The 23,854-nt window shown below is 34.2% G+C and overlaps 1 protein-coding gene across 3 annotated transcripts; it reads right to left on the bottom strand.

The window, feature by feature from the left end:
• Positions 1-722: 722 nt before the first annotated feature.
• Positions 723-23,850, bottom strand: LOC132168070 (sister chromatid cohesion protein PDS5 homolog B). 3 transcript variants are annotated; one of them, XM_059579141.1, is made up of 29 exons: positions 23,577-23,849; positions 22,475-22,705; positions 22,143-22,324; positions 21,643-21,763; positions 19,732-19,953; positions 19,380-19,596; positions 19,123-19,268; positions 18,865-19,022; positions 18,633-18,782; positions 18,512-18,560; positions 17,714-17,902; positions 15,612-15,791; positions 14,578-14,717; positions 13,563-13,689; positions 12,520-12,660; positions 12,339-12,410; positions 11,280-11,416; positions 9,293-9,410; positions 8,527-8,661; positions 8,095-8,291; positions 7,805-7,946; positions 7,492-7,605; positions 7,300-7,386; positions 6,731-7,189; positions 5,195-5,281; positions 3,663-3,706; positions 2,980-3,116; positions 2,369-2,442; positions 723-1,081 (listed from the first exon to the last, which is right to left on the bottom strand). In XM_059579141.1, the coding sequence occupies exons 1-29, from the start codon at positions 23,670-23,672 to the stop codon at positions 1,046-1,048; spliced, it is 4,188 nt and encodes a 1,395-aa protein (XP_059435124.1). In that variant the 5' UTR covers positions 23,673-23,849; the 3' UTR covers positions 723-1,045. The 3 variants fall into 3 exon arrangements, with proteins under 3 accessions (XP_059435124.1, XP_059435126.1, XP_059435125.1); XM_059579143.1 differs by having other exon boundaries at positions 3,663-3,709; positions 23,577-23,804; XM_059579142.1 differs by lacking the exon at positions 5,195-5,281 and having other exon boundaries at positions 3,663-3,709; positions 23,577-23,850.
• Positions 23,851-23,854: the final 4 nt, after the last annotated feature.

The following is a 23,854-nucleotide window of genomic DNA, read 5'->3' on the forward strand; positions in this document are numbered from 1 at the left end:
ATTAACATGACTCTTATGAAACCTACCTGCCCAGACAAGTGTTCGGGCAACTTAAAACTTATTCGAGCAAATAGGCTTTATGAGAAACCCTCTCACAATATCCGGCTCAAAGAAGAGGGGAAAGCAGCAAAAAATGGTTTGTGCAAATAAAAAAGCGTAAACCATTTTACATCTCATGAAGTTGGAAACATTTTTGATTGACCAATATCATGCCAAATTCTCAAAAAAAAATAGAGAACCTTCTTCAATCAAAAAAATATTTTACGCTTAAACAAAAATTATTTTACGCCGGCGCAAGTCATCATTTGGTCTATTGAGTAATGTTCAAGTTTTTCAATTTATAGCTTCAAGACGGAATCCAACCTGTTGCACCCTTTGCTGTGTAATCTACCAAACTCACTTTAGCCATTTTTCTTGATGCTCATATACTCCCTTCGCCACGGGGGCAATGCATACTTAACAATACACTTTTTTCACACAATTATCATGTTCAAGATAGAGATACAAGCATACGAGGAATGATGGATGGAAGTCGGAGCTTTGCCATGCATGATTTTCCATCAACAGTTTCAGGCATTATACATGATACCGCATCTTAGTGGACCCAAGAGCCTTCAAGAATTACTATCACAAACATTATGTTTGGTTGAAATTTAGAAGGCAAGAAGTTAGGAGACCCCAAAAGTTAGGAACATACATAATGAGTATACTAACACTTGAAATAAAAAAAATACAAATTAAAATTAAAGGAAAATGGATGGATCAAATGAACAAACCAGGGAAATTCAAATTCACATCTTCTTCATCTAGTGTGAAGCGTATCATAAAACTCATCCTATTATTTACAGCATTCCGTTTTGAAGTTGGTAACTCAGAATATAAACATAACATCTACAAATGGGCATTCTTTGGCTAATCTGACCTAAAGCTGCTGAGAGTCCTCAGGAGTAATTTGACTACTCGACTTCTCATAACCTTGAGTCACAGAATTCAACATTTTTTGAGAACTGGAAGAAATTATTCACCCCGAAAGAAGTATGAAAGGTTAGATTTTTTTTTGCCTCCTAGTTCTTTTGGCAACCTGAAATAAGCAAAGCAAAACATCAAACACAACCACGCAGAATATTTTCATCTGCAGTACGATAACCCAAAAAACGCAAAACAAAAATATCTGAAACTTCTGAAATCTAAATTGCAAGAGAGGCACATGTAGTGCAGAGGGAAATATCATGCTTGTATCATTAAAAGAGAGAGAGAGAGAGAGAGAGAGAGAGATGGCGACAGAAGAAAGAAAGAAAGAAGAAAAAAAAACAATGAAAAACAGTTTGAGTACCATAAAGAAGTAAATTTAAGATACTCCTATGCAAAAACCATATATTGATCATTATTCCTATAATATCATTAGTCAAGTGATCTTGTCCCCTTCTGGGATCAGGCATCCTTTTCTAACTAAGTGATCTTGTCCCCTTCTGGGATCAAGCATCCTTTTCTAACTTCAAAAATTACTTTCTACACCTTAGTATCTATTCACAAATCAAATCCATAGATGTACAAAATGCTAATAATGCATGTAGTAAGACAAAATTTTGATTAAAAAAAAAGAAAAAAGAAACACCAAATACAATTCTTTGAAGTTTTTCTTGTTCTTCCAAAATGGAAGTAACAACAACAACATTAATATTCTTCTATTAAAAGACTAAGGTTTTCACTTTTTTTGACAGCTTATTTATCAAAAAGAAAAAAAGATTAAGACCTAAAGCAAGGACCTCCTGTGATATTTTTAGCCTTGTTCCATTACATTTTGCAATTAAATTGCATGCAAATCTAGCAAGTGATCCTAAAATGACCTAACAAGATAGCATTTAAAATTACAAATTATTATAATCGGCCCTACATAAGCTGAAAGTACCCCCCAACAAACCCTAGTTTGCTTGGAACTCTTGAAATTATTGTGCTTGGAATGAAATTCCCTTTCTCATCGCACTGCTATTTAAATTATATGAGGATTTAATATTCGTCTTGCATCTTCATTTATGCCCCATATATTTTACCTTTCTTAAGACAAAACTATAAAATGAAAACCATGAGACCACCCATATATTAGGGCCTACCCACAGATCAGCATAGTTTCACCCAAAAAAAAGAAAGAGAAAAAGAAAGAAAGAAAGAGAGAAAAGGAAAAACATCTCCCTTCTAGGAATACTTTTTTTTAATAAGTATATATTTAAAAACCAAAAAAAATGGAATAGTTTTTTTGATAAGTTCTCATAAAAGGTCAAATTATGGGAAGAATCAAATTTCAAAACCTCTTTTTGGTCATTGACAAAATAAATATTAAGATAAAGAGGAAAAGAGTAGTAAGGCTTACAGCATTTTCATTCAGATTGATAACTTCTGATGCTGATGTATCTAGAGAAGCTTTCTGTCCCTTCTTTGCCTTTGCTGCACCCAGTTTATAGAATTTTATCCAAAAAATAATTGTATCAGCTGTGTGAAGGATTTTGAGCAACTTCTGATGCTCCCCCACCAAAAAAAAAAAAAAAAATCTCTATAGAAAAATATACAGAAGCTAAATTCTTCCTTGTGTTAGTCTGCGCATGCTTCAGGGATTTGACAGAGCATCTTAACAGAAAATTTATGGCATGTTTTTGATAGATTGGAGACGTAACATACCATATGAAAAAAAGTGAGGCAATTTATTAAAATAATGAAAACATAAATAAAATAGAGTTGAAGAAACATACAGCAAAAAAAAAAAAAAGGAAGTACTACTGTTTCAAATGTCAAAATCTGTCCTCGACACAAGTTGAATTCATAAGTAAACTAAATGGTATTCATTCAAATCCGATGAAAATTAGAAATGCAGCATGACTATCACACGAGTGATGATGATAAAGAAGAGTGCCAAAAAAAATAAATAATAACAAAAAAAAAAAAAAGAACTTGCAATCTCTATTAGACAAATTTGAGGGACATTACCAGGAAGAAGAGTAGTTCTGTCAGAAAACTTTCGACATTCCTCAAATGGTGAGACTTTTTGCTGTTGGGTGGCAACATCTCCAATTGCGTCAACAGCTTTCTTTAGACCACTGTGAAAAAAATGCTCCCCACTATCACTGCAACATACCATGAGTCAGCTCATGCTAAACCAAGTAGATTGAACGACATGTAAGCTTCACAGATCTAAATGGTTAAGTGTTAACAGCTTTCTTCTTGATACTTTACAAAAGGATGAACACCAATGTGCTTGAAAACAACATTAAATGTGCAACAATAAACATTATCCCACATGCCTGGGAATCTGCAATATCACTAGATTGTATCAGACATGCATTAGGAAGTCCTGATTAAATCTTTGATGTCTGTGGAAGAAAACACTTAATGAGCTCATTGAGACCTGTTTTTTTACTTTTTCTTTCTTTTATCAGTAGGTAGATTCATACAAAGTTTATCCTCACTGATAGCCAATAATCTAGGACGAAAATGAAGAAAAGCTCAGTTAAGAATCATACTAGAATTCTTGGAGGGTCAAAGCTAGCATGAAAAAATTCCCCACTAAGTATGCATGTCTCAAGCCAAAAGTAGCACTTAAAAGATACGTCAAAAATTAAGTAATATAAAGTTCATTAGCACGCCCAACACAAACTTTATTTGAAACTCACCCGCACTGCAACTGAAAGGTGTTTGACTCGTCTGACAAGACAACCTCCTTGCAGGGAAAAGTCAACATAAGAAATACATAAGCCATATAATTAACAAGCGGAAACAATATTGAGGATACATTGCAACATTAGAGATAATATGAAAGGAAAAAGTAGCATTGTCAAAGCTGTATGAATGCAAATATCAGGTATAATCCATGGACATAAAAGAATATTAAACTAAGATTTAGGTTCTGGACTATCATACCAAATCAATGAAGGGTTTCTTTTTTTTTTTCTTTTTTCCTTTTTTTCATTATATACAATGGATATTGCCATCTCTAAATTTTAGCAGATTGAATTTCAGGGTAGACTATGGAAAACTGTGTAAATGCAAATATCACGTATTGTATAATCCATGGACATAAAAGAATATTAAAAGGACTTGGTTTCTAGAAAATTACACCAAACCAATGATCTGTCATTATATAGAAAGGGGTATTGCCATCTCTAGCTTTTAGGAGATTGAATTTCAGCAGAGTATGTCCCTAAATAATCATTAAAAAAATTATGGTTTGCTTAATATGTTTGAAACTGCAAAGGTGGCAAGTAATTTGAATTAAGAAGATCCAACCAAATTCAATTATTTTAGGTACTATTTGTTTCTTATTAGCTTTGAATTTTTTTATAGAGTCAAACATATAGAAACCAAACTTGTTAGAGCATTCACATTGGTTTATGTATATTTTTATGCAAAATGACTAATCAAAACCCACTTTATCTAGTTCAGCTAATGAGTTTTATGTATAGAAACCAAACTTGTTAGAGCATTCACATTGGTTTATGTATATTTTTATGCAAAATGACTAATCAAAACCCACTTTATCTAGTTCAGCTAATGAGTTTTAAAAGACACCATACATCCGATTATTTATTTTTTTATCCATATCATTTAATTTAATTTTTATTTTTTATAAGGATTATATTTTTCCTAAAGATCCTATTTTTCAACTTTTTGGAAAAAAGAGATGTGGAGAGAGAAATAGTATGAGAAAATTTTGGGAAAAGAGAGATATAGAAGAGAAATAATAGGAGAAAATTTTGAGAAAAGAGAGATGTGGAGAGAGAAATAGTATATTAATAAGATGGATGTGTGAACAGTGCCCGCTACATGCCCTAGTAATAAAACAATTTATTACTTATCAAAAAAAAAAAACAGTGCCCACTACATGTAGCGGTGCCTGTTCACAAATGCAAAAAAATGTATTTTGCATTTGAAATGCATAATCCAATGTAGATGGTTTTTTAGTGTTTTGCTTATCTATTTTAGATAAAAGTAAGAAATAGCTAAGCCATTGTGAGTGCTCTTATCCAGCCCTAAAATACAACCCACCAAATTATATCTCAGACTGAATTTCATTGAGTTGGAAAGAGAAATGTTCATCTAAATCCACTTGAGCTTTCAAATCCTGGAACTACACTATATTGCTTATGTGCCATGCCCAAGTCCATGTTTGCAAGCCCATCAAGGACGCATAGTAATTTGTTCTTACCCTTTCCACCAGCAGACCATTGCTTGTCGTCTCGCAGCTCTCAGTTTCCAGGCATAATACTTCAACCTCCCCACTATCATATGTGATCTAACAGTTAATAGAAGCATTAGGTCACAATCACTTAGGTCAAGTGGGAAATGGGAGAGAAGATAGTAAAAATAATTCATTTGACAAACAAATAAATGAGTCAGCCGCTAACACACTCATGATAGAGAAAAGGAAAAAAAAAGGGGAGCTAATGCATGTAGGTTAAGTACCATAGCCAGTTCAACAACAATGACCGCAGACTAGATCACTTTTATTTATCTCTCAAACAGAAAACAACCTTTAAATATTGGAAGAAAAAAAAAAGTAGTTGAAAGCGGTTCCCAAAATACAAAGAAGGTTTTTTATTTTTTTATCCTAAAATTTACTTTCCTACAGTATGAATGTGTGTGAAATCTGGTTTAAAATACTTTTGATTCAGATTTTTTTTTTTTTTGGTAAATACAGGAGGATCAAGATACCGCTGTGTTGGGATATCTTATCCACCTCTCCAACAAGAGTTTAAGTGCAATCCTTTTTTTTTTTTTTTTTTAATCTCTCTCATCAGACCAATCTGCCTCTTTAGCTTCTTGTACTTGGAAGATATTTGTTAGAAATGGTAAGGGGCCAGGTTTAGGACTGGGGAAGCCTTCCCAAACTTGAACCCGTTAAAAAAACATGTATCACAAGCTTGATTAGATTTAGGAATCTTAATCCAACCCCATCCCACTTATAGTTGGGGAACCCAAACTTTTCCCGGTTACTAGTCCCATTTGTAGATATTACGTGCAGTCTTATCAGTAATTTTTCCACTTGTTCCATCAACAAATTCAGACTCATATGTAAATATCTTTCACCATATTCAGTTATGCTTCACAATTTGTCCCACCAACAAAAATAACATTTAACATATTGTCAGAAGTATCAACCATATTTCTCAATATATTTGTCAGGTAAAATCTTTTCTTCTTTTTTGCAAAAGAGATTGTATGAGGGGACAATATCAAGGAGAGTAAAATGACAGTAACAATTCCGCAAAATGAAAAGCAACAAGCCAAGACAAAACCAAATGTATTCCGGAGAGGAAGCTATCCATCAATTCAAATTGTGCATTTTTTTTTCTACTACCAAAAGTTGTTCCGTTTGGAAATGGAAAACTATAATGTCCAGTTGCATAAGCATCTATTGACTTTCTCAGTATTGTTTTTGAGAATTACAACCGTCCACCAAGCATGAATAGAAACTGGAAAGTAAAAGACCAATATCGGTTGTATAGAACTACAAATGATATTCCAGAATTTCTCTCCCATAACCCAAATCATCACTGTCTATCAATTGAGATAACAACTTGATCCGCCACCCAATTAAAGCCTCACACTCATTATCAGTTCCCGCACAATTCATCAAATAAGGTTACTTAGGATACTTATCAAGAATATGGTTACTTAGATGCAAAAATTCAGATGAGTCAAACAATTTCAAGCTGCATTCTTAAATTAAGTTCATACTTACATTGCAAGGGTCTTTGAGCTTCGCTCTGAGATAATTGGAAGGTTCAGCAATAATGCTGCTACTGTCCCTGAGATTTTCTTTAATAGGGGCATTTCTTTCTAGAATTTGAGTCGAAAGATGTGATTCAGCAAGGGAGGGTCTCAGGGTTACAGAATCACAAGAAGATGAAAGTAGTTCTTTCTCCATATTTTTTTCAAACTTTTTAGATGCACCATGTTGGTGATTGATAGTAGAACACTCACGCAATCCAACTGAATCAGAAGCAGTTGAAGAGATTGCCCGTTTTCGCCTATGTCCCACACTAACACACTGGCTCACATTTTTTTGGGTTTCTGTTCCAGTTGTGGACAAATCAAGTTGCTTGCCATGTGCCAACTTCAATGTGTTGTTCTTAATGATCTCGGACTGTGTGTCATCCTCTTGGCACTTCCGACCACGTTTAGGAAGAGAGCTAACAGGCTGAAACATGATCAGAAAAAGTTCCAACCAAAAAGATAACAAAGTCATTAGATTAATAATTAAATGAAGCATATAATCAAATCAGTAAAAGCCACCCTTTAGATACTTACCAGAGAGATACGAGATTTAAACCTGTGAATAATCTTCTCAAGAAAACAGTCATCAAAAGAGGACCGAGTAAGACATCCTGAATTTGCCTGCAGGCAATAAATATATTACACGTTATATAATGATTTACATGCAGTTAGTACCTTATTAAAATCTAAAGAACTGTCCTTCTCACTCTTCCCAACAGAACTTACTCGATATAATGATGATGGCAGCAAGATCAGTGCAGGGGCATGTGATGAAGAGACACCATTATGATTTAATGCTGTTACAAAGGAGTACCCAATGTCTGCTAAAATGTGCAGTTTCTGCATTTCAAAGAACACTATTTGTCGACATTAGTTAAAACATAAAGCAAAGATTAAAAAAAAAAAAAGGAAGAGATCCTCTAAGATACACAACTTTTTTATTTTATAAGTAATTATAAACAATTTGTTAGAAAAACGTGAAAAGGAGTCAAAAAGAATACAGATGTACACAAGAGAATCTGTGATACACAATTCTTACTGGAGTATTTTGAGCATCAACAGCATCCTCAGCTTTCTTAATAGCACGAAAAATACTGAGCAGAAGTAAGCGAGCATCATTAACAAGATCCCTGTCCCCATCAACAACACTGACTAATGCCTCCAGTAAATGAAAAAGTGGACTGCATATAGAAAATATACAAAGCAACATCACCATAATTGATAACTACAGTCTAAGTCAGTACTTGGTAAACTGTACTAAAAGAAAAATTAGATTCAGGAATAACTCTTTCTTTTTTGTATGTGTATACTCAGGAAGGAATAACTTACCTGCAAAACTGGGCATAGAGTTCTTCATCCTTACAGTTTTCGTGAGGGAAGCCTGTATCGTGAGCAAGGAGATATATCAAGAATACCACTATATATGCCGGATAATCGGTGATTGATCCTCCTTGCGCAGCAGAAGCTTGACGGATTCTCGCTTCTCGACTATATTCCTTAATAAATTCTGCCATATATTTAAATGCCTAAAATGAACAGAGTCAGCATCTATTATTTATACAGAAAATCAGAAGAAAACTGTTATATGCACTCTTAATGTACACTCTTTGACATGGCAATGAAAATCATCTTGGGATTTGGATGGATTACCGTCCAACGGTGATTTCCAGTGCCACGTCAGGCAGTGAGGACTGACGAGTGCATATAGCATTTCTCAAATCAGAAATATAATAACTGTATGGATGCAAGAAAATAACATACGTTATCCTGCAGATCTTTGAGGCGATCCGATGTGGCCAATGCAAAAGCACATGCATATCTGCTAGGAATAGCATGCTCCTTCAATAGCTTGTGTGTCTTATCGAGAAATATTCTCCGAACAAAAACAGAAGAGTCCTGGAATTTGAAAGAAGAAAATAAATCTCACCAAAAAAGAGTATAACAACAATAAATTTAAAGAATAATAATTGAATTAGATAAAAATAGCTGGATCTAAAAGATGCACAATTTTAATTTTTCAGGGAAGATGAAAAAGCTTAGGACTACTAGCTTCACCTGATGGGTGATGGCAGTTAACTATAGATTTTGGACTCATTCATAAAATAATTATTTTTAAAAGAACCTTCGAATGCCGCATTCCATTGGCAGAAAAATTGATGTTTTAAGAATGTATTTCTACAATTAAAAGGACTAATAATGGTGTGGAATCTATGGAGGGAAGGAAATGATAGAAATTTTGAAGGTTGAAAACATGCAACGACAAGATATGGAGGTGAACCTTCTTCTTCACCACACATGAAGTGAAGGGTGAGTCTCCAACTGGAGGGAGTATCATATTATAGTAATAGTACTGGACAATAAGGAAAATGCTAAAATTACTGATAATGCCATTTGATATGGAATGAGCTTGAAAACAGGCTCATGTTAAACTTTTCATCCATTGCGAAATTCAAATTACATTTGAAAGCCTTTGAAAACTATGATTGAAAAAAATTCTGTTTTCGGTATCTGCCTGAGGCCCGCATACCTTTGCCATTAAAATTGTAAAGCAAAAAATCTCTGGTGAAATATGCAAATCCCATCTTTTGGAAAGCTGCAGAACAGACTTCGCAGCAGCTAATCTGATGTGAGCCTTATCACTTTCACTGTATTACACAATAACCAGAAGCAAATGAGCATATAAAAAGCTCACTTATATATAGGATAAGCAAGTTTACAGAAGATTCTAACCCAGCAAAGGAAATACTGATTTCGAAAAGACAACATAAATATGGAAAAGTGCAGCCTCTTTAGATTGTTTCGTGTGTTTTTACTACTGATATACTAAAATAACATGCACAGTCAGTGTCTGGAACAGAAATAATCTTGGATCTGCCCCTGTTTACATAAAAGGAGCCACAAGGAACGAGAGATCAATTACCTTCATCATCTTGCATGACTGGAGAGATACATCTTTAAGGTCAAAAAATTGAGGCCAAAAATTGATATTTCCAAGTCAAAACGATAATGGTTGAAATTCCAAAAATAAATTAAAGAAAATGCTCATGTACTTAGGGATGCATTTACGCTTTTAATGATATTTGCCTATTACTTATCAGGAGAAAAAAAAAGGCATAACACTCCCAGAACAGAGTGTTTCCCACTACAGTATATGCCTAAGTATCAATTCTAGGATTGCCACAGCATGAAAGCAAAGAAAAGAAATCAGTAGAAAAGAAAGTTGTTAAGCCTTAGGTGGAGTTACCAGAATCATCATAATGCATTTGGAAAAGGTGAATTTTATGACTTTTACAACAAGTCATGGACAAATGACAGCAACCCTTCAGCAATAAAAGTTATACTACTTCACAAACTTTCTTTTATCGTAAATAACTTGCTAAAATCATCCTTCTTGAGCGCCATCTTAGATTAGGCTGTAACTTTGTTCCTAATTTCTCTTCCTCTAATCTTATGGATCTTGTTACTTTCTAGATTTTCAACCCCAATAGGGTGGTTGCTTATCTTGTATACTTTTCATGTCCCTGAGCTTTTCTTTCTAATAAATTATTATTCATCAAAAAAGGGCTTGAATTACAAGAAGACACAATTCCCTAAAAGACTAACAGCAAGCAAGCACTGACAATTACAGTAAAGAAAATTGAAAAGATTTGGAAAAGCAGATATCAGTTAAACCACTCCTACAAGGGATGCATAAACACTTCATAGATAGACAAACTTCATGATGATACTTATCATCCAACCCCTTCAAAATCTCTAATACTTGCAGTTAAGAAAATTCTAACAAAATTTAGAAAAGGAAGTACCAAAAAGTTAGCATTATTATGATGAAAGGTATTCATACCTTTGCACCAACATGGAAAGTACTCTATCAAGTTTAAGGGAAAAAGAAATACACAACGAAAAAGGAGCTTGTCCTTTTATAAATGCAGAATGAGTATTATAAGGAGCCAACGGTCTTAAGCAGAAAAGGCATCTCTTCCTCCCATAAAACAAGGATATAGGATAAGGTCACAACTTCAATCCAGAATGGGTGAATGAATTATATTTACCTATCAAAAAAACAAAACAAAAAAAAAAAAAGAACAAAAGAGGAAACATATAATGAAGAAAAGAAAGGAAAAAAAATCTGAAGAAAGATAAACATAAAAAGAAAATAGAACACACCCCCAACATTAAGATGCATGAATTTCTTCTATTAACTAAAACCCCTCTTAGCCAAAAATATGCCTCCATATTAACTGATTGCAGAATCCTATTAGGATGCACATAGAAAAGTTTAAAGCAAAGATTTAACAGCTTTCATTTTTTCCTTATCAATTTAGTTTTGGTCCAGGAGATCCTGATTGGTTTTTCAATAGAGAAGTTAAGGCATGAATCAACCTCCAGGTGGAGAATATCAATAATGAAGATTTAAATATAGTTATATAGCTATTAAGTCGATGATATATGAAAGGAGGGAAATTGCAAATCAAAGTTGTGGCATCCAAAGTCACCATTAATTTTATATCTCATACCATGAGATGATACCATCAAAAGCACCACCCTTTTGCAGCATTTTTGACAAAATGTCCAATACTTCATTAATTTTCCTTCTGACATGAGTTGCCCGATGTGGCAAAAAACTCTTGATAAGTGTTTTCAGCCCATAAATCTGCAAATGACACAAAAATAAAACATGAGTAATTTACAAGGAAAGAACAATTTGCAGACGGTTATCAGAAGTTTGAAAATCATCACTAGAAGCTTAGAACCCTTGTTGGGTTGAGCTTTGAACCCATCTCTAATGCATCTACCATCTTTCATATGAATGACCTGAGATTTTAAATTTTCTAAGAATTTTCCAAGCTTGAGAATTAGTCTGAAATCTAATTCTTTTTTTTTTTTTTTTGATAAGTAAAAAAAATTAATACACAATAAAATAGTCGGTTAATGATACCAATCATTTTTACTTTTTTATTTTTTCTAGTGTGCTACCAATAATTTTAATGATATGTGTCGATTACTAATCAAAAAATAATAATAATTCTAGCTACTTGTCAATCAAGCTTCCTACAAACAATGAAATGTCTGGAAGCAACAACCTTAGACCAAAGGCTTAATCCAAATACCCACATATGGTGACAAAAAACTAACAAAAATGCCCTCTTAATATTCAACAGGATATAAATTTTATCCAGCAACTAATGCTTCTCAAACACAGCAAACTTCAACACTATGACAACTTATGAATAAATCCCCAATCTTGTCATCTCACCACTCTTCTAAGCCAGATAATTCTATATGGTTGTGCAGCACAATCCAAATTTTCACTCATTTCCACCACTAGACACTTCATCTCCTGTTTCATGGACACTTGGACAGTAAAAAGACCAAACATTCATTGTATAAACCAACTCCAAATTGAAAGAAATTTTTTTTTGATAAGTAAACAGATATTTTCTATTCTCGAACTCTTTCACCCATTCTAACTTACCAAGCAATTTAAGATTGTACTCCAAATTGAAAGAAATGGTCACATTAACAACTGAAACTAAACCAAATATTCAAATAAAACTCCCTTCTCCACAACCTACCTTCAATTTGCAAGAATTACTACAGCCAGAAGTATCATTAAATGAATTAATTAGATCATCTGATGCATCCACCTACACACAAAAAGTTTACACTACTTAGAAAACAGTTTCCTATGATCACATAAAGTAGATGACACAGGAGTACTAAACAAGTAAACCACATTACAGCTCAATAAATTACTTGAAAAATTTTCTCATTAATGTATGATGAGATCTCTCCATCTTGAGCCTCAAATGTCGAAACAGAGTATTGTGCAATGCAGCTTAAAGACTGCAATACTGTTGGGATGTTTCGCCTACTATGCAGAGAATCCACAAGTTCCTGGACAGATGTATCGAACTTAGTTTATTTGTCACTACTGAGAAGCTGTTACTATTATCAGGAAAAATCAAAATCATGGATGGCTATGAATTTAATAATAACATACAGACAACATTATTTATGGCTTCTATTTTGACTATGGAGCATGAACTTCAAATTCAGAAAAGCAACCTCAGGATAGATTATTCATAATCAGATGAATATCTTATATGTGCAAAAAACCATACGTATGACATTCACTTAGAAGAAGAAAAGACGGAGGAAACATATGACATTCACCTTTGAACTCTTATAAAGATCAAACAAAACATTTCATGTCCATTGATATATTTCATCAATAGAAGCAAAAAGAAAAGCTTTCGAGGCATATTAGTCAAAAGTAGAGAAACCAAACTCATTTTCATATGATGTTATTTCTGCAGTAAGGAAGATCTTGACAGTGGACAATCCTCGAAAAAAGGATATAATCAGGGATTGGTTTTGTGTGCATACGGATAGTAGAAAAACAGTAGATCATCTCTTTACTTGACTGTTGGTGGCAAGAGAACTTTGGTCGCAAGCTTTTTCTCTTTTTGTGGGTGATGCGATGGATGGTTGTGGATTTTTTTAGCTTTTTGGTAAGAAAAATGGTCATTCTAAGAGTAGTAAAATTCGGAATTCCATTGTGTTTTACAAGGATAATTCAGAGATAGTCGGACTTCTGAAGGGGTTGAAGTAGCATTGATCTTTTAAAATTGCAGATTGTAATTTGTTAGGAATTTCACTAGTTACTTCCTGTGTACTGAAACATGCTCCTTCTTAAAAAAATGAATCTTTACTCATCAAACCAAAAATAAAAAAATAAAAAAAGATATATAAAATTTTATATCACTTGTAGCTCCAAAATATTGAGATAAGTATACCTTGCATAATTCTGAAAAGAAGAATTGCTCAGAAACACCAGCTAATGCCGCAATTGCAGCAACAGCAATTTTGGCCTGCATGCGACTTCCCTCAAGACATACTCTCTCCAAGATGGGATATATATCACTACAAAAGGCAAAAACATTGTGGCTACGCCAATAAAAAACCCAACTGAAACAGAAACAATAATAAACCAAAAAAAAATCCTTAGATTTTAAAAGTGAAAAAAAAAAACAAAAAAACAAAAAAACAAAAACAAAACAAAACAAACAAACAAACAAAGAAGAGAAAAATATTAAAGATGAAATCCCCCAAATCACCATAAGAAAACAATTGCAGTGACTCAAAGAAACATGCTATAAATATACATCCCCAACAATATATAGCCATCAGTCTAGGTAGATTCAAGATTTTATCCAGGATACAAATTTAGCAATGAAACAAATATTCAATTTGAAGTGGGAAATGCATCTTAAGTACAAGAACCATATGCCCACCATCCACATAGAAGAGGTGAAGAGAAATAAGTCTTCTAGAACTTTACTACATCACTGTTGTAAAAGGAATAATGATTACTTCAGAAGCATAAACAAAGTACAAGAGTAGTAAGCCTAACTTCCATAGTATGTATATTGAAGCTAGGAAGGGGAAGGTGCATTTTAGAAAGTTACTCCATTACACTCTTCATAACCAGAACAAATGGCTTATATGCACTGGATTGATATTGAGAAAAAATGGCTTAGCTTCAAAAAAATGTTTAAGAAGAAAAGGCGACCCTTTTTCCAGAAATAGCACACTGAACCTCTTCTAATGTTTTCAAATGGAGGCACCAAAATGTTCGAGTGAAGGGGAAGGATCGGATCCAATTAAGAGTAATCCATTTTAAGGCATGTCTGAATTTAAATGATCACATTTAAGCAGAGAAAAAAAAAATCCCCCACTATAAGTCTCCTCTTAATCATTAATCTCATTGTATACAGAGTATCACCACAAGCATAAAGCAAAAAGAATTACCTGAGTTTGACAGATGTATGAGGACCTGCTTTTGCTAACACCTCAATCAGCTTGTCACTGATTTGGTTATTCTTCTCTATCAACATTTGAAGTTGCACCTCCGAACCTCTTAGGAGTGAGGGGTAAATGCTAATGATAGCCTAAGTCAGGTGAGATGGCAATGATTTAAGTAAATGGTATATACAATAAACAATTGTAAAGTTTATAACTATGGATGGAACCTTGCATTAATAAAGATTGCAATCTTATCCTAACAAAACATGAAAAACCAACCCTGAGAGAAAGATTCAATCAAACAACTATTTCTCCACCATATTTTTTCTTTCTTTTTTTCTTTTCTTTTTTTATTTTTTATTTTTATTTTTTTGATATGTCTTTTTTTCTTGATCATTCTCCTCTAACGCACTAAAAAATGAATAAGGTGAAATTTAATTACAAATAAATTTTTGCCAAGTAATATTCAACAACTATTGAGGAATACCACACCTTTTCATCAGCCACACAAGATATCAGTTTAAGTTGATTGAGTTAATGCCACCAATAGGCAACAAAAGCTGTGCCACAACCATATATTCTGAGGCACAAGATAATTCCTCAGGTCACAGCCTCAATTGACCAGGCTCACAACCAAAGGTGTGGGACACTTATGTATGAATCATACGTTTACAAAAGCAGTGCCCACAACTATATAATGTGAAGCACAAGGATAGTTCCTCAGGCCAAAGCTTTAAGGGAACAGACCCACACCCGAAGCTGTGGGAAACTTATAAATCATATATTTGATGCCTGTTATCCCTAGTGCAGCCAGCTATCACTCATTGAGCAGTCAGACTACTCTGATCTAAGTTTTCGCTTTAGATGTTATCTCTCTTCTAAATCAGTGTGGATTATAGATGACTCGTACAATCAGTTCTTTGCTCTATCCATTTGTTTATCTCTTACTAGTTTAAAATCATCCATTTTGTGCAGCCTTGAAAAAAAAAAAAAAAAAAAAGGAGTTAGTTCCTATCCACTTAACAACAATGTTTTCTTACCAGAAGAAGGTTGGCAGAAGAAGCCTCCAAGAGCTTGTTTCCAGATCTGTTACTGGAAAGATAATCTAGAATACATTGGATGTGCTCCGAACCAAATATGTTATACGAGCATTTTGAGGAGAGTGAACACAAAAACTCATACTGTGGATCTCTACCACCCATTGTTTTCAAAAATTTATCCTGAAAAAAAAAAGTAACATACAGTAAGTACAGAGTATTTGAACAAATAAGAAAATCAATGCAGGATTACTAATTAACTCTTCCAAAAAGAAGAGATTTGAGCAACTTCCTATACCATATTTATAAAACATACAGATGAAAAAGTTTCTTTCCCTTTTTTCTTGGCCAGAAGCAGAATTAACCAATAAAGAGGTCAACCATTGAGTTATGCCAGATCATGAGTAGTCAAACCAAAATTAAAATATGCTTCACCAACATAACACAACTCCCAACCACAACTGCATAGAATAAGATGATAAGCGACCAAACAAACTGAAAATATGGTTTTATTAAATATGCACAAACAAACAAATACATTGGTTTCTTTTATAGACCTCAAAAGGCAGTATCAGTTATCATAGCTCCGATTTAAGGGAGCACAGGAAACAGGCAGCATAGGATGCAAAGCAAGATGTGAAGCAAACCAACTCCATGAATATCCAAGCGAAGACAATTAGTGCTATTATCATTGTCATAAAAGCTCCCCTGCCAAAGATAATGACATGAGACATACAGCTAGCAGAACTTCCAGATGCAGAAAGTTTTGGCTTCACTATGTGAAAATTCGTATGAATCCATATTTGTCAGAAAATAATTTGTTTCCCATTAGTTTGAGCATAAGAATAGAAATAGGAATACATGCCATATATAGTAGGTCTCAACAGACTTTCATGAGATAAAAACAAGTAAAAATAAGGTTCCATGTCATTAGTAGAAAAGCAAACCAAACAAAGGTTACTTTGCAAAATGGATCACTACTCACTGATTATAGATCCTGGACCATAAATGAATGGTCATTCTGGAAGTGTTTCTGCAAATCCAATCCTCATTATGTGGGACAATAAACACTTATTCCTCCAATATTAGTTATTTGCTTGTTTGTCTACAACCAAATAAAAAAAGAGAAGAAAAAAAAAAAAGGGAGCATATGTTCCCTATTTTCTAATTTCTCCACGCCAGAACATTTGATGTAAGTTGGAACTTTTCTTTTGCTTCCCAAACCCCAAAGAAAGTAACAAATCACAGCGGTAATCCAAAAGTTAATCTTATTTCATACTTCAAATTCACAAGATTAAAAAAAATAATAAAAAATAAAAAAATCTGCATCAAATTAGAAAGTTTCCATTAACATATTCTTTCCTAAAAATAAAAGGCAAGCAACATAAACAAGTTCGATGGAGATACACTTGCTCAATATCTTTCTTATAACAAAAATATAACACATGATTTTAAAAACCGGAATGGACCTGGCAGTTGGACCATTCAAGGGTGACACATTGCCTACAATGGGCAAAACCCTTACTATTCAAAAGATTACCCAAACCTGCTGGGCCAAAGGTCCAAACGCACACTTGTCGGACCATTCGCAGGTTGCACAGTTCACTGGGACACGCATGACCTTTGCCTTCCAATAACCAGCCCCCTCTCATCTTCATGTTCTTTATGAATTTCAAATATTCACAGAACTGCCATGGACTTAATTAACTTCCAATATTTTTTTTTATCAAACTTTGCTAATTTTTACATACAAAATCTGTTTATTTCTAATTTCTAATCATTTTATAATTTTATTAAATACTAATTATCGCAATCCAACTATGGTCCAATCAACAATCGACCCCTAAACCTTAAACCTCTTCACTTTTCCGGTTCTCTCAACATTCTGGTTTTTAAAACATTGACAAAAAATGCTATAGATGAAAGAAACACAAAATAATACTAACCACTAAAATATCAGTAACTTAGCTGATCCAATAGAAGCATTTGAAACACATCCAATATGACAACTTTAATGCACTCAGAGACAAAAGAAACTTCAAGAATGCAAGAAAAGGCGATAGATGGCATCCTCAAATAATAAGAAAGGCATAAAGTAAACTCACTCTGGTGGTCTGAGCATCTCTAACTTTCAGTTCGTCCAATAATGATGCCAGAGTCTTGAAAGTGTTATTATCTTTCATTTGGTTCAATTTATGAAAGGAGTCTTCTGCTTTGGAAGGATCTGGGAAAAATGCAGCCATTTTCATAATCGAAGCTTTAATTTTATTCTGTATCTCTTCTGAACTATTCTCCTGCACATGTATTCCAAGTGCTTCAATAATTCAAAGCTATTTTTTTTTTTTATGAGTAATAATTCAACACTATATTATAAACAAGAAGCACAAAGCTGTGTCTCAAACAGGCTGACACCCCTCTGATTCGTACGCAATCAACTCCAATCGTTAGAAACTAAAAAATTCAAAAAAAAAAAAAAAAAAAAAGGAACTAGACAATAAGCTCTAAAACTCAGAACCATAGAATGAAATGTTTTGCATGTCTAAAGCCAAGGCTTGTATGCAGTATTAATCACATGGACAATGATACACACCAAAATACACTGTAATTTGGTCTGGTAATACGGCTGTACAGATAACAATAACAAACTTGACTAATCTATGATTATTGGGGAATTGAAACTGCAGAATTAGGCATAGCCAAACTGTCTAATTCTACAAAATCACTAAATCTAAAGTCAAAGCATCATATAAAAATTGTGTAGTAAACAAACTTGAAGCATGTATGCCTTCAGTTGCTTGTTAGAGCAATGTTTAAGAAGTAAGATGGCGATAAACCATGCAAATCATTTTTCCATTGACTAATTATGAGCTATAGTTAGCAACTTGGACATCCAAGAACTGTACCTTATCTTTTTTTCGTAGGGCCAAATAAATTTGCAACTCTTTTTGCAACCTGAAAACAAACAAACCTTGTAAATAGTCTCATTCTTCACCAAGAACCATAGCAGCATGTTAGTACTGATACCTTCTCTTCTGGGATAAGATAGAGCTAAATGCCTTCACATGAAGAGGGGTGAAAAGAGAAAACAAGTGGATCCAATGTCTTGTCCTCTCCTCAACTGAAAGAAGTGCTGGAAATAAATCCTCCGCAAGTACAAGCTCCATGTTTTGGGACCTGAAGAATATTAATAATTTTTACACCTGATATATAATTACAGCATTTGGTTCAACAAGCCATAAGGTCTAAACAAACATACCTGAACTCCTTGCAATCTTTATCATAGCACAGCATCAAAATCTTACATGGAATCTGTTCGAAGTGATCACTTATTGTCATGTGGCCTTCAGAACATTTGTTACAGTAATTTTGATATACTTCCACCAACTTATGTAAGGCCTTCTTTCTCACAGATACCTGAATAAAGAAAAGGCATTATGTGAGTGTCAATAACTGTATTCAAGCAAAGGATAAAAAATAAAAATAAAATAAAAAAAGCTTTCTGCAGTAAAAGTACCTTCTTATCCCGAAGTCTTTCAGTAGCTTGAGATATTAATTTCGGGGAAACAAATTTCAAGTTAGATTGGGCAAGATCACAGGCCACAATCACTGCCTGTGTTCTCACTCTATCATCAAAATCTAACAATCGATCTTCGATGGCAGCTGCTCAGTTAATTAGCATTCAAAAATGAGATATGTAAACTATATCCAAAAGACTGCAGAATCAGGAGACATGCCACATAAGACGCACGAGTTTGATTGCTCGTTACTTACTGAGAACTTCATGTGATTCTGACCCTGAGGGATTGGCCATGTAGAAAGCCTTAACACATTGTAGAGCACTAACTCTAACTTCCACAGATTTATCAGAGAATCTTTTCAAGAACTCTACAAAAAGATCATGGTAGTCTTGGGCAACACGCTGTTTGGGAAGTGCAAGAAGTTTTCCAATTAAATTAACAGCTTTTATTCGGACATCAACCTGATCAGTCTGCAAATAAAACCAAGCAGTTGATAAGTATAAAACGTGAACTAAAAGTAGAAGGCATATTATATGATAAACTCACCATCTGAAGAAAAACAGAGATGACCAATGGCCCATCATAGAGGGAGAGAGAGGTCATACCAGTAATTCGTGTGTCAAGTTTGGAATGATAGCAAGAAGCATCTGAGGAGCACACTGGAAAAGTTCAAAAATAATTTCATGGTAAAATTCTTTGAGCTCATTCTCTACAGCATCCCTATCCAGAATACAAGCTGTTAAAAACCCACAAACATAGGGCTCAAGCTTTTCTGCACAATTTTGGATGATAGAAACAGCAAGCTTATAAGAAGCAGAAGGTACACCCTGTAAAGCATACAAGGGACATAAAAGCATTAAGGTGGAAGTGAAGTAAGATTTTAAAATCCAACAGTGGCTCATGAAATAGCATACATGTATACAATAAAAACAAAAGCATCGCATAATAAGTGAAAATACAATTTTCAACATTTTCCTGGTATTCCTCGTTCTATCATGGCCTCTATGAGGCACTCCTATAGGAAATGTGAGATTTAAATATAGATGCCATGTTAAAGCAACCAGCCCTTTAAACTAAATGGAAAAAATAAACAAAACTGACAAGAAATATGTTAAATAATATAAATTCTACTGACGATATAGTATTATTGAGTAGCTATAAAAATAAAATAATAAAAAAGAAGAAAAAATAAAAAATTAATTAATTAAATAAAAGATATCTCCCAAGGGCTGAAAAAGATTTCTTACCCTTACATTTAGGAAAAATCTACTTCCTGGTTTCATAGATGTAGTTGCTGGATATTAAACGCAAATCTTACTCATTGAGAAGGCATTTAAGATTGTATCAGGAAACAATCAAAGCTAAACCTCAAATTTAAAAAGAGAGGAGGTCGTGGATTTTTCCCTTTGGATATGAAGCATAAACTCATCAATAAGATGGGGAAGATGCAGAGTATGTTGCAGCATCCAACCTTAGTGTGAGAAGCAGAACCAGAAAAGTAACAAAATAGAATATAGGAACCTCTAGACCAATAACGGCTAGTAAAGTTCTCTCAATATTTCTCTCCCAATTGACCTTTTGCTAAGAAAATGGCTTCAAGATTCTCATATCAATGTCTCCATGCAAGAAAAAACATATAGAATAGTAGTCAATAAATAATCTATAAAATGGCAAGCATCACATCTCCAAAAACTCCTATTCTTCTCCTAGGCTACTCAGGCACTTGCAAAGAATATCCCTCCACTCTCAGCTCTCAAACTAAAAGAAACTGCTTCCTGAAGACTTCAAGATGCTAAGTAGCTGCTTCCATAAATCCCAATTGCTCCAGTTAATTCAAAATTTTAAAAGGAGACAACCATCAAAGGTATGTGTCAAAAACCAGCAGGGAGAGTTTTCCAAACTTCAATGTGAAATAAGATAACTCTGGGTACAAGAAGCTGCTTCCATGTCCTAAGAATGAGCAAGGAAGATGGCCCTTTTAAGAACCCTAGGAAACTAAAACTCATCAGGGAGCAAACTGTTTGCTTTATCCCACAAAGAAGCAATACACTTCTATGTATTTTAGTAAATTATAGATTGAAGTAGATGATTTGATTCACCACCAAGTGCTTGACCTACATAGGCATTTCCCTCTCCTACTAGGAACATGGAAGGCTATATTTGTCACTAGTGTGAATTTGATGATAAAAGCCATGCATCAGACACATTTATAAACAGCAAAGATCCGATATTGAGAACACCAAAAAAAAAGTTCATTTGCCACCAAAACTGAACTTGCTAATAAATTGCATTATAGGAAACAGGCAAATGTTCACTGCACAAAGCACATTTTGTCTCAGTCCAATAATGCATTACTACAAAACAACTTCTCAACTTAAACTGTGCTAAGGAAAATACTTCTTATTGAGTTGTCTAAAGTCTAATAACATCAAAGAAGCCCAGTTTAATATATAAAAAATTAAAAATTAAAATACAGCCACAACAACATGAATCCAAAACAAACACAATCCACTTACCTTTCCCTCCTTTACAAGATTTCGCATAATCATATCCAAAACTGTCTGAGAAGTTTCCTCGTTTAGAATATGTGTCATTATAGACATAATATGATTAATCAAACTCTGCTGGTGATTTTCCCTATATTTAAGAAAAAAGGAATGCATTATTATTGATATCATCAAAATTAAGCAATAACATATGCTCAAATCCAAAATAACAAATTAGTGTTCAACTACTTTATTTTTACAGTTAACTAGCATTTAACTAAAATAAATAAAAAGTACATTAAAATCTATCTATAATGAATGCAATAGATGTATCATTTTGAATACATTACTCTTGACCATCAAAACTGCAAATAATGCAATTAGGTAGGTTCTTTATGTTTGAACTGTGTGACAAGAGTTCCAATAAGCATTTATTATAAGGAGGCTCATATTTTTATGATATTATGTATCAAAAAGGTTTGACACACACACACACATATATATAAGAGAGAGAGAGAGAGAATCTTGACCTAACAACCGAGAAAAAAATATTGAACATCTCAAGAACTAGATCGTTGCAGTCAATATCCAGCATTATAACACAACATTTACATTGTGCAACAGTCTCTAATATTTTAACTCTTCTTGAAAAGAATGGGCTTGCAGTATCAGCTAGCTCAGAAAAGGTGCCAACAATGAGCTTAAAAATGTCCTGAAATGAATAAATTGAGGTAACTTGCCTTAATCAGTATACAGAAAGTAAAATCTCACATAGGTATTAACACATGCACAAAATACACACAGTGAGACTAAAGAAGAAATAAAATGCTAGCTATACATTTATCAATTAAGTACTTGTTACCCTAAGATATTTGTCTTCGAAAGGTGGTTCAGGTGCCATGACCCGAAATATTTCACTGATGCAGATGGCCACTAGAAGTCTAACTTCCTTATCTTTATGCTGAAGAAGGCTCTGTACAATTGCTTTGCTCAAGGGCTTTATGGCTACTTCTAGCTTTTTGGTAGCTTCTAACTTTTTGGCAGCTTCATGCGATGAAGGCTGTTCTATTTCTGACAAAGCATTTGCAACTTGCTGCAAAGGAAAAATACCAAACAACTACAGCAAATGAGACTATTTTTCTGCCAGGAAAAGTTCAGCAATATTAAATCAAAAAATGAAATGCACATATTATAAACTGACATCAAAAGAAATGTGAAACCTCCGAACGATGAAGAGAACTAAAAAGTGAGGGCATACAGTAAGTACATAGAACGATCCTGGAAACCACCTCTCTGCCTAGCCACCAAAAACTAAACAGAAATAAAAAGGAACAAATAGATAAACCCACAATGTGGCCTTCCAATTTATGTTGAGGCGGCCACTTACGAAACTGAAACTCCTCACAAGTTTGAGACACACAGATGACAGAAACAAACATAACCTCCCGGATCAGGCAAAGTCTATGTTGCACACGGCACACACACCAGACCCTGACTCAATATACATGGGAATACCAAATACAACAAAAAAACAAAGCAAGGGTACATGGATACCATAACACTCCAAGTCTCTACTCATCTTCCTTTTTATTTCTATAATTTCTATTGCAAAACACCCATGCCTCAACATCTCAATCACGTGTTTGACACACACTGATCTGCTGTATGTGAGCTATGCTTACAACTTAGAACTATTACCAAAACCTTGCGCTCATTCCCAAATTAACCAGAAATTCATTGGCAAATCCTTCCATAAGACGATTTCATCATATGAAAAAGGGTTCAATTACAACTCCATGCTTCTAAAGCCAAAACCAGCACCGATTTTGCTCTCAAAAGCAAGAAAAGTCGAAATATCAGCAAGTAAACAATGGCATGGTCAATCTAACGCAAACAAAATCCACACCGAACAATTTCGCATATACACTGTTTGTATGTACACACAGATAGCAATAACGGCTTACCTTGAGCGACTTGAGTATGGAATCCTTGCTGGAGCGAGTTTGGCGGCCGAGTTGGCAACCGATTTCGGAGACGAGTTGCAAGGCGGACTCGGCCATTGAGGGGATGAGAGCCGTGGAAACCCTAGTTCTGTGATGGAGTAGAGAATTGGGAGTGAGGGTTTTGGCGGTTCGAAATGTGCAGTTCGCTCCAACGCGAACAGTACGCTGAGATCCTAGTGCAGCAAAAGGGGGTTGGTTTGGAGCGAGGACCTCCCGCTCTTGGTGGGCGTGAAAACCAC

Source organism: Corylus avellana, chromosome ca1, assembly GCF_901000735.1.
Source record: "Corylus avellana chromosome ca1, CavTom2PMs-1.0".
NCBI lineage: Eukaryota > Viridiplantae > Streptophyta > Magnoliopsida > Fagales > Betulaceae > Corylus > Corylus avellana.

Excerpts from the sequence above, each read along its gene's own strand:
- LOC132168070 (XM_059579143.1), bottom strand. The coding sequence starts at position 23,672 with ATGGCCGAGTCCGCCTTGCAACTCGTCTCCGAAATCGGTTGCCAACTC. Across the intron at positions 14,718-15,611 it reads CTTCTGCCAACCTTCTTCTG|GCTATCATTAGCATTTACCC; the intron begins GTAAGAAAACAT and ends CACCTGACTTAG. Across the intron at positions 7,606-7,804 it reads TTGATGCTCAAAATACTCCA|AAACTGCACATTTTAGCAGA; the intron begins GTAAGAATTGTG and ends TTTGAAATGCAG.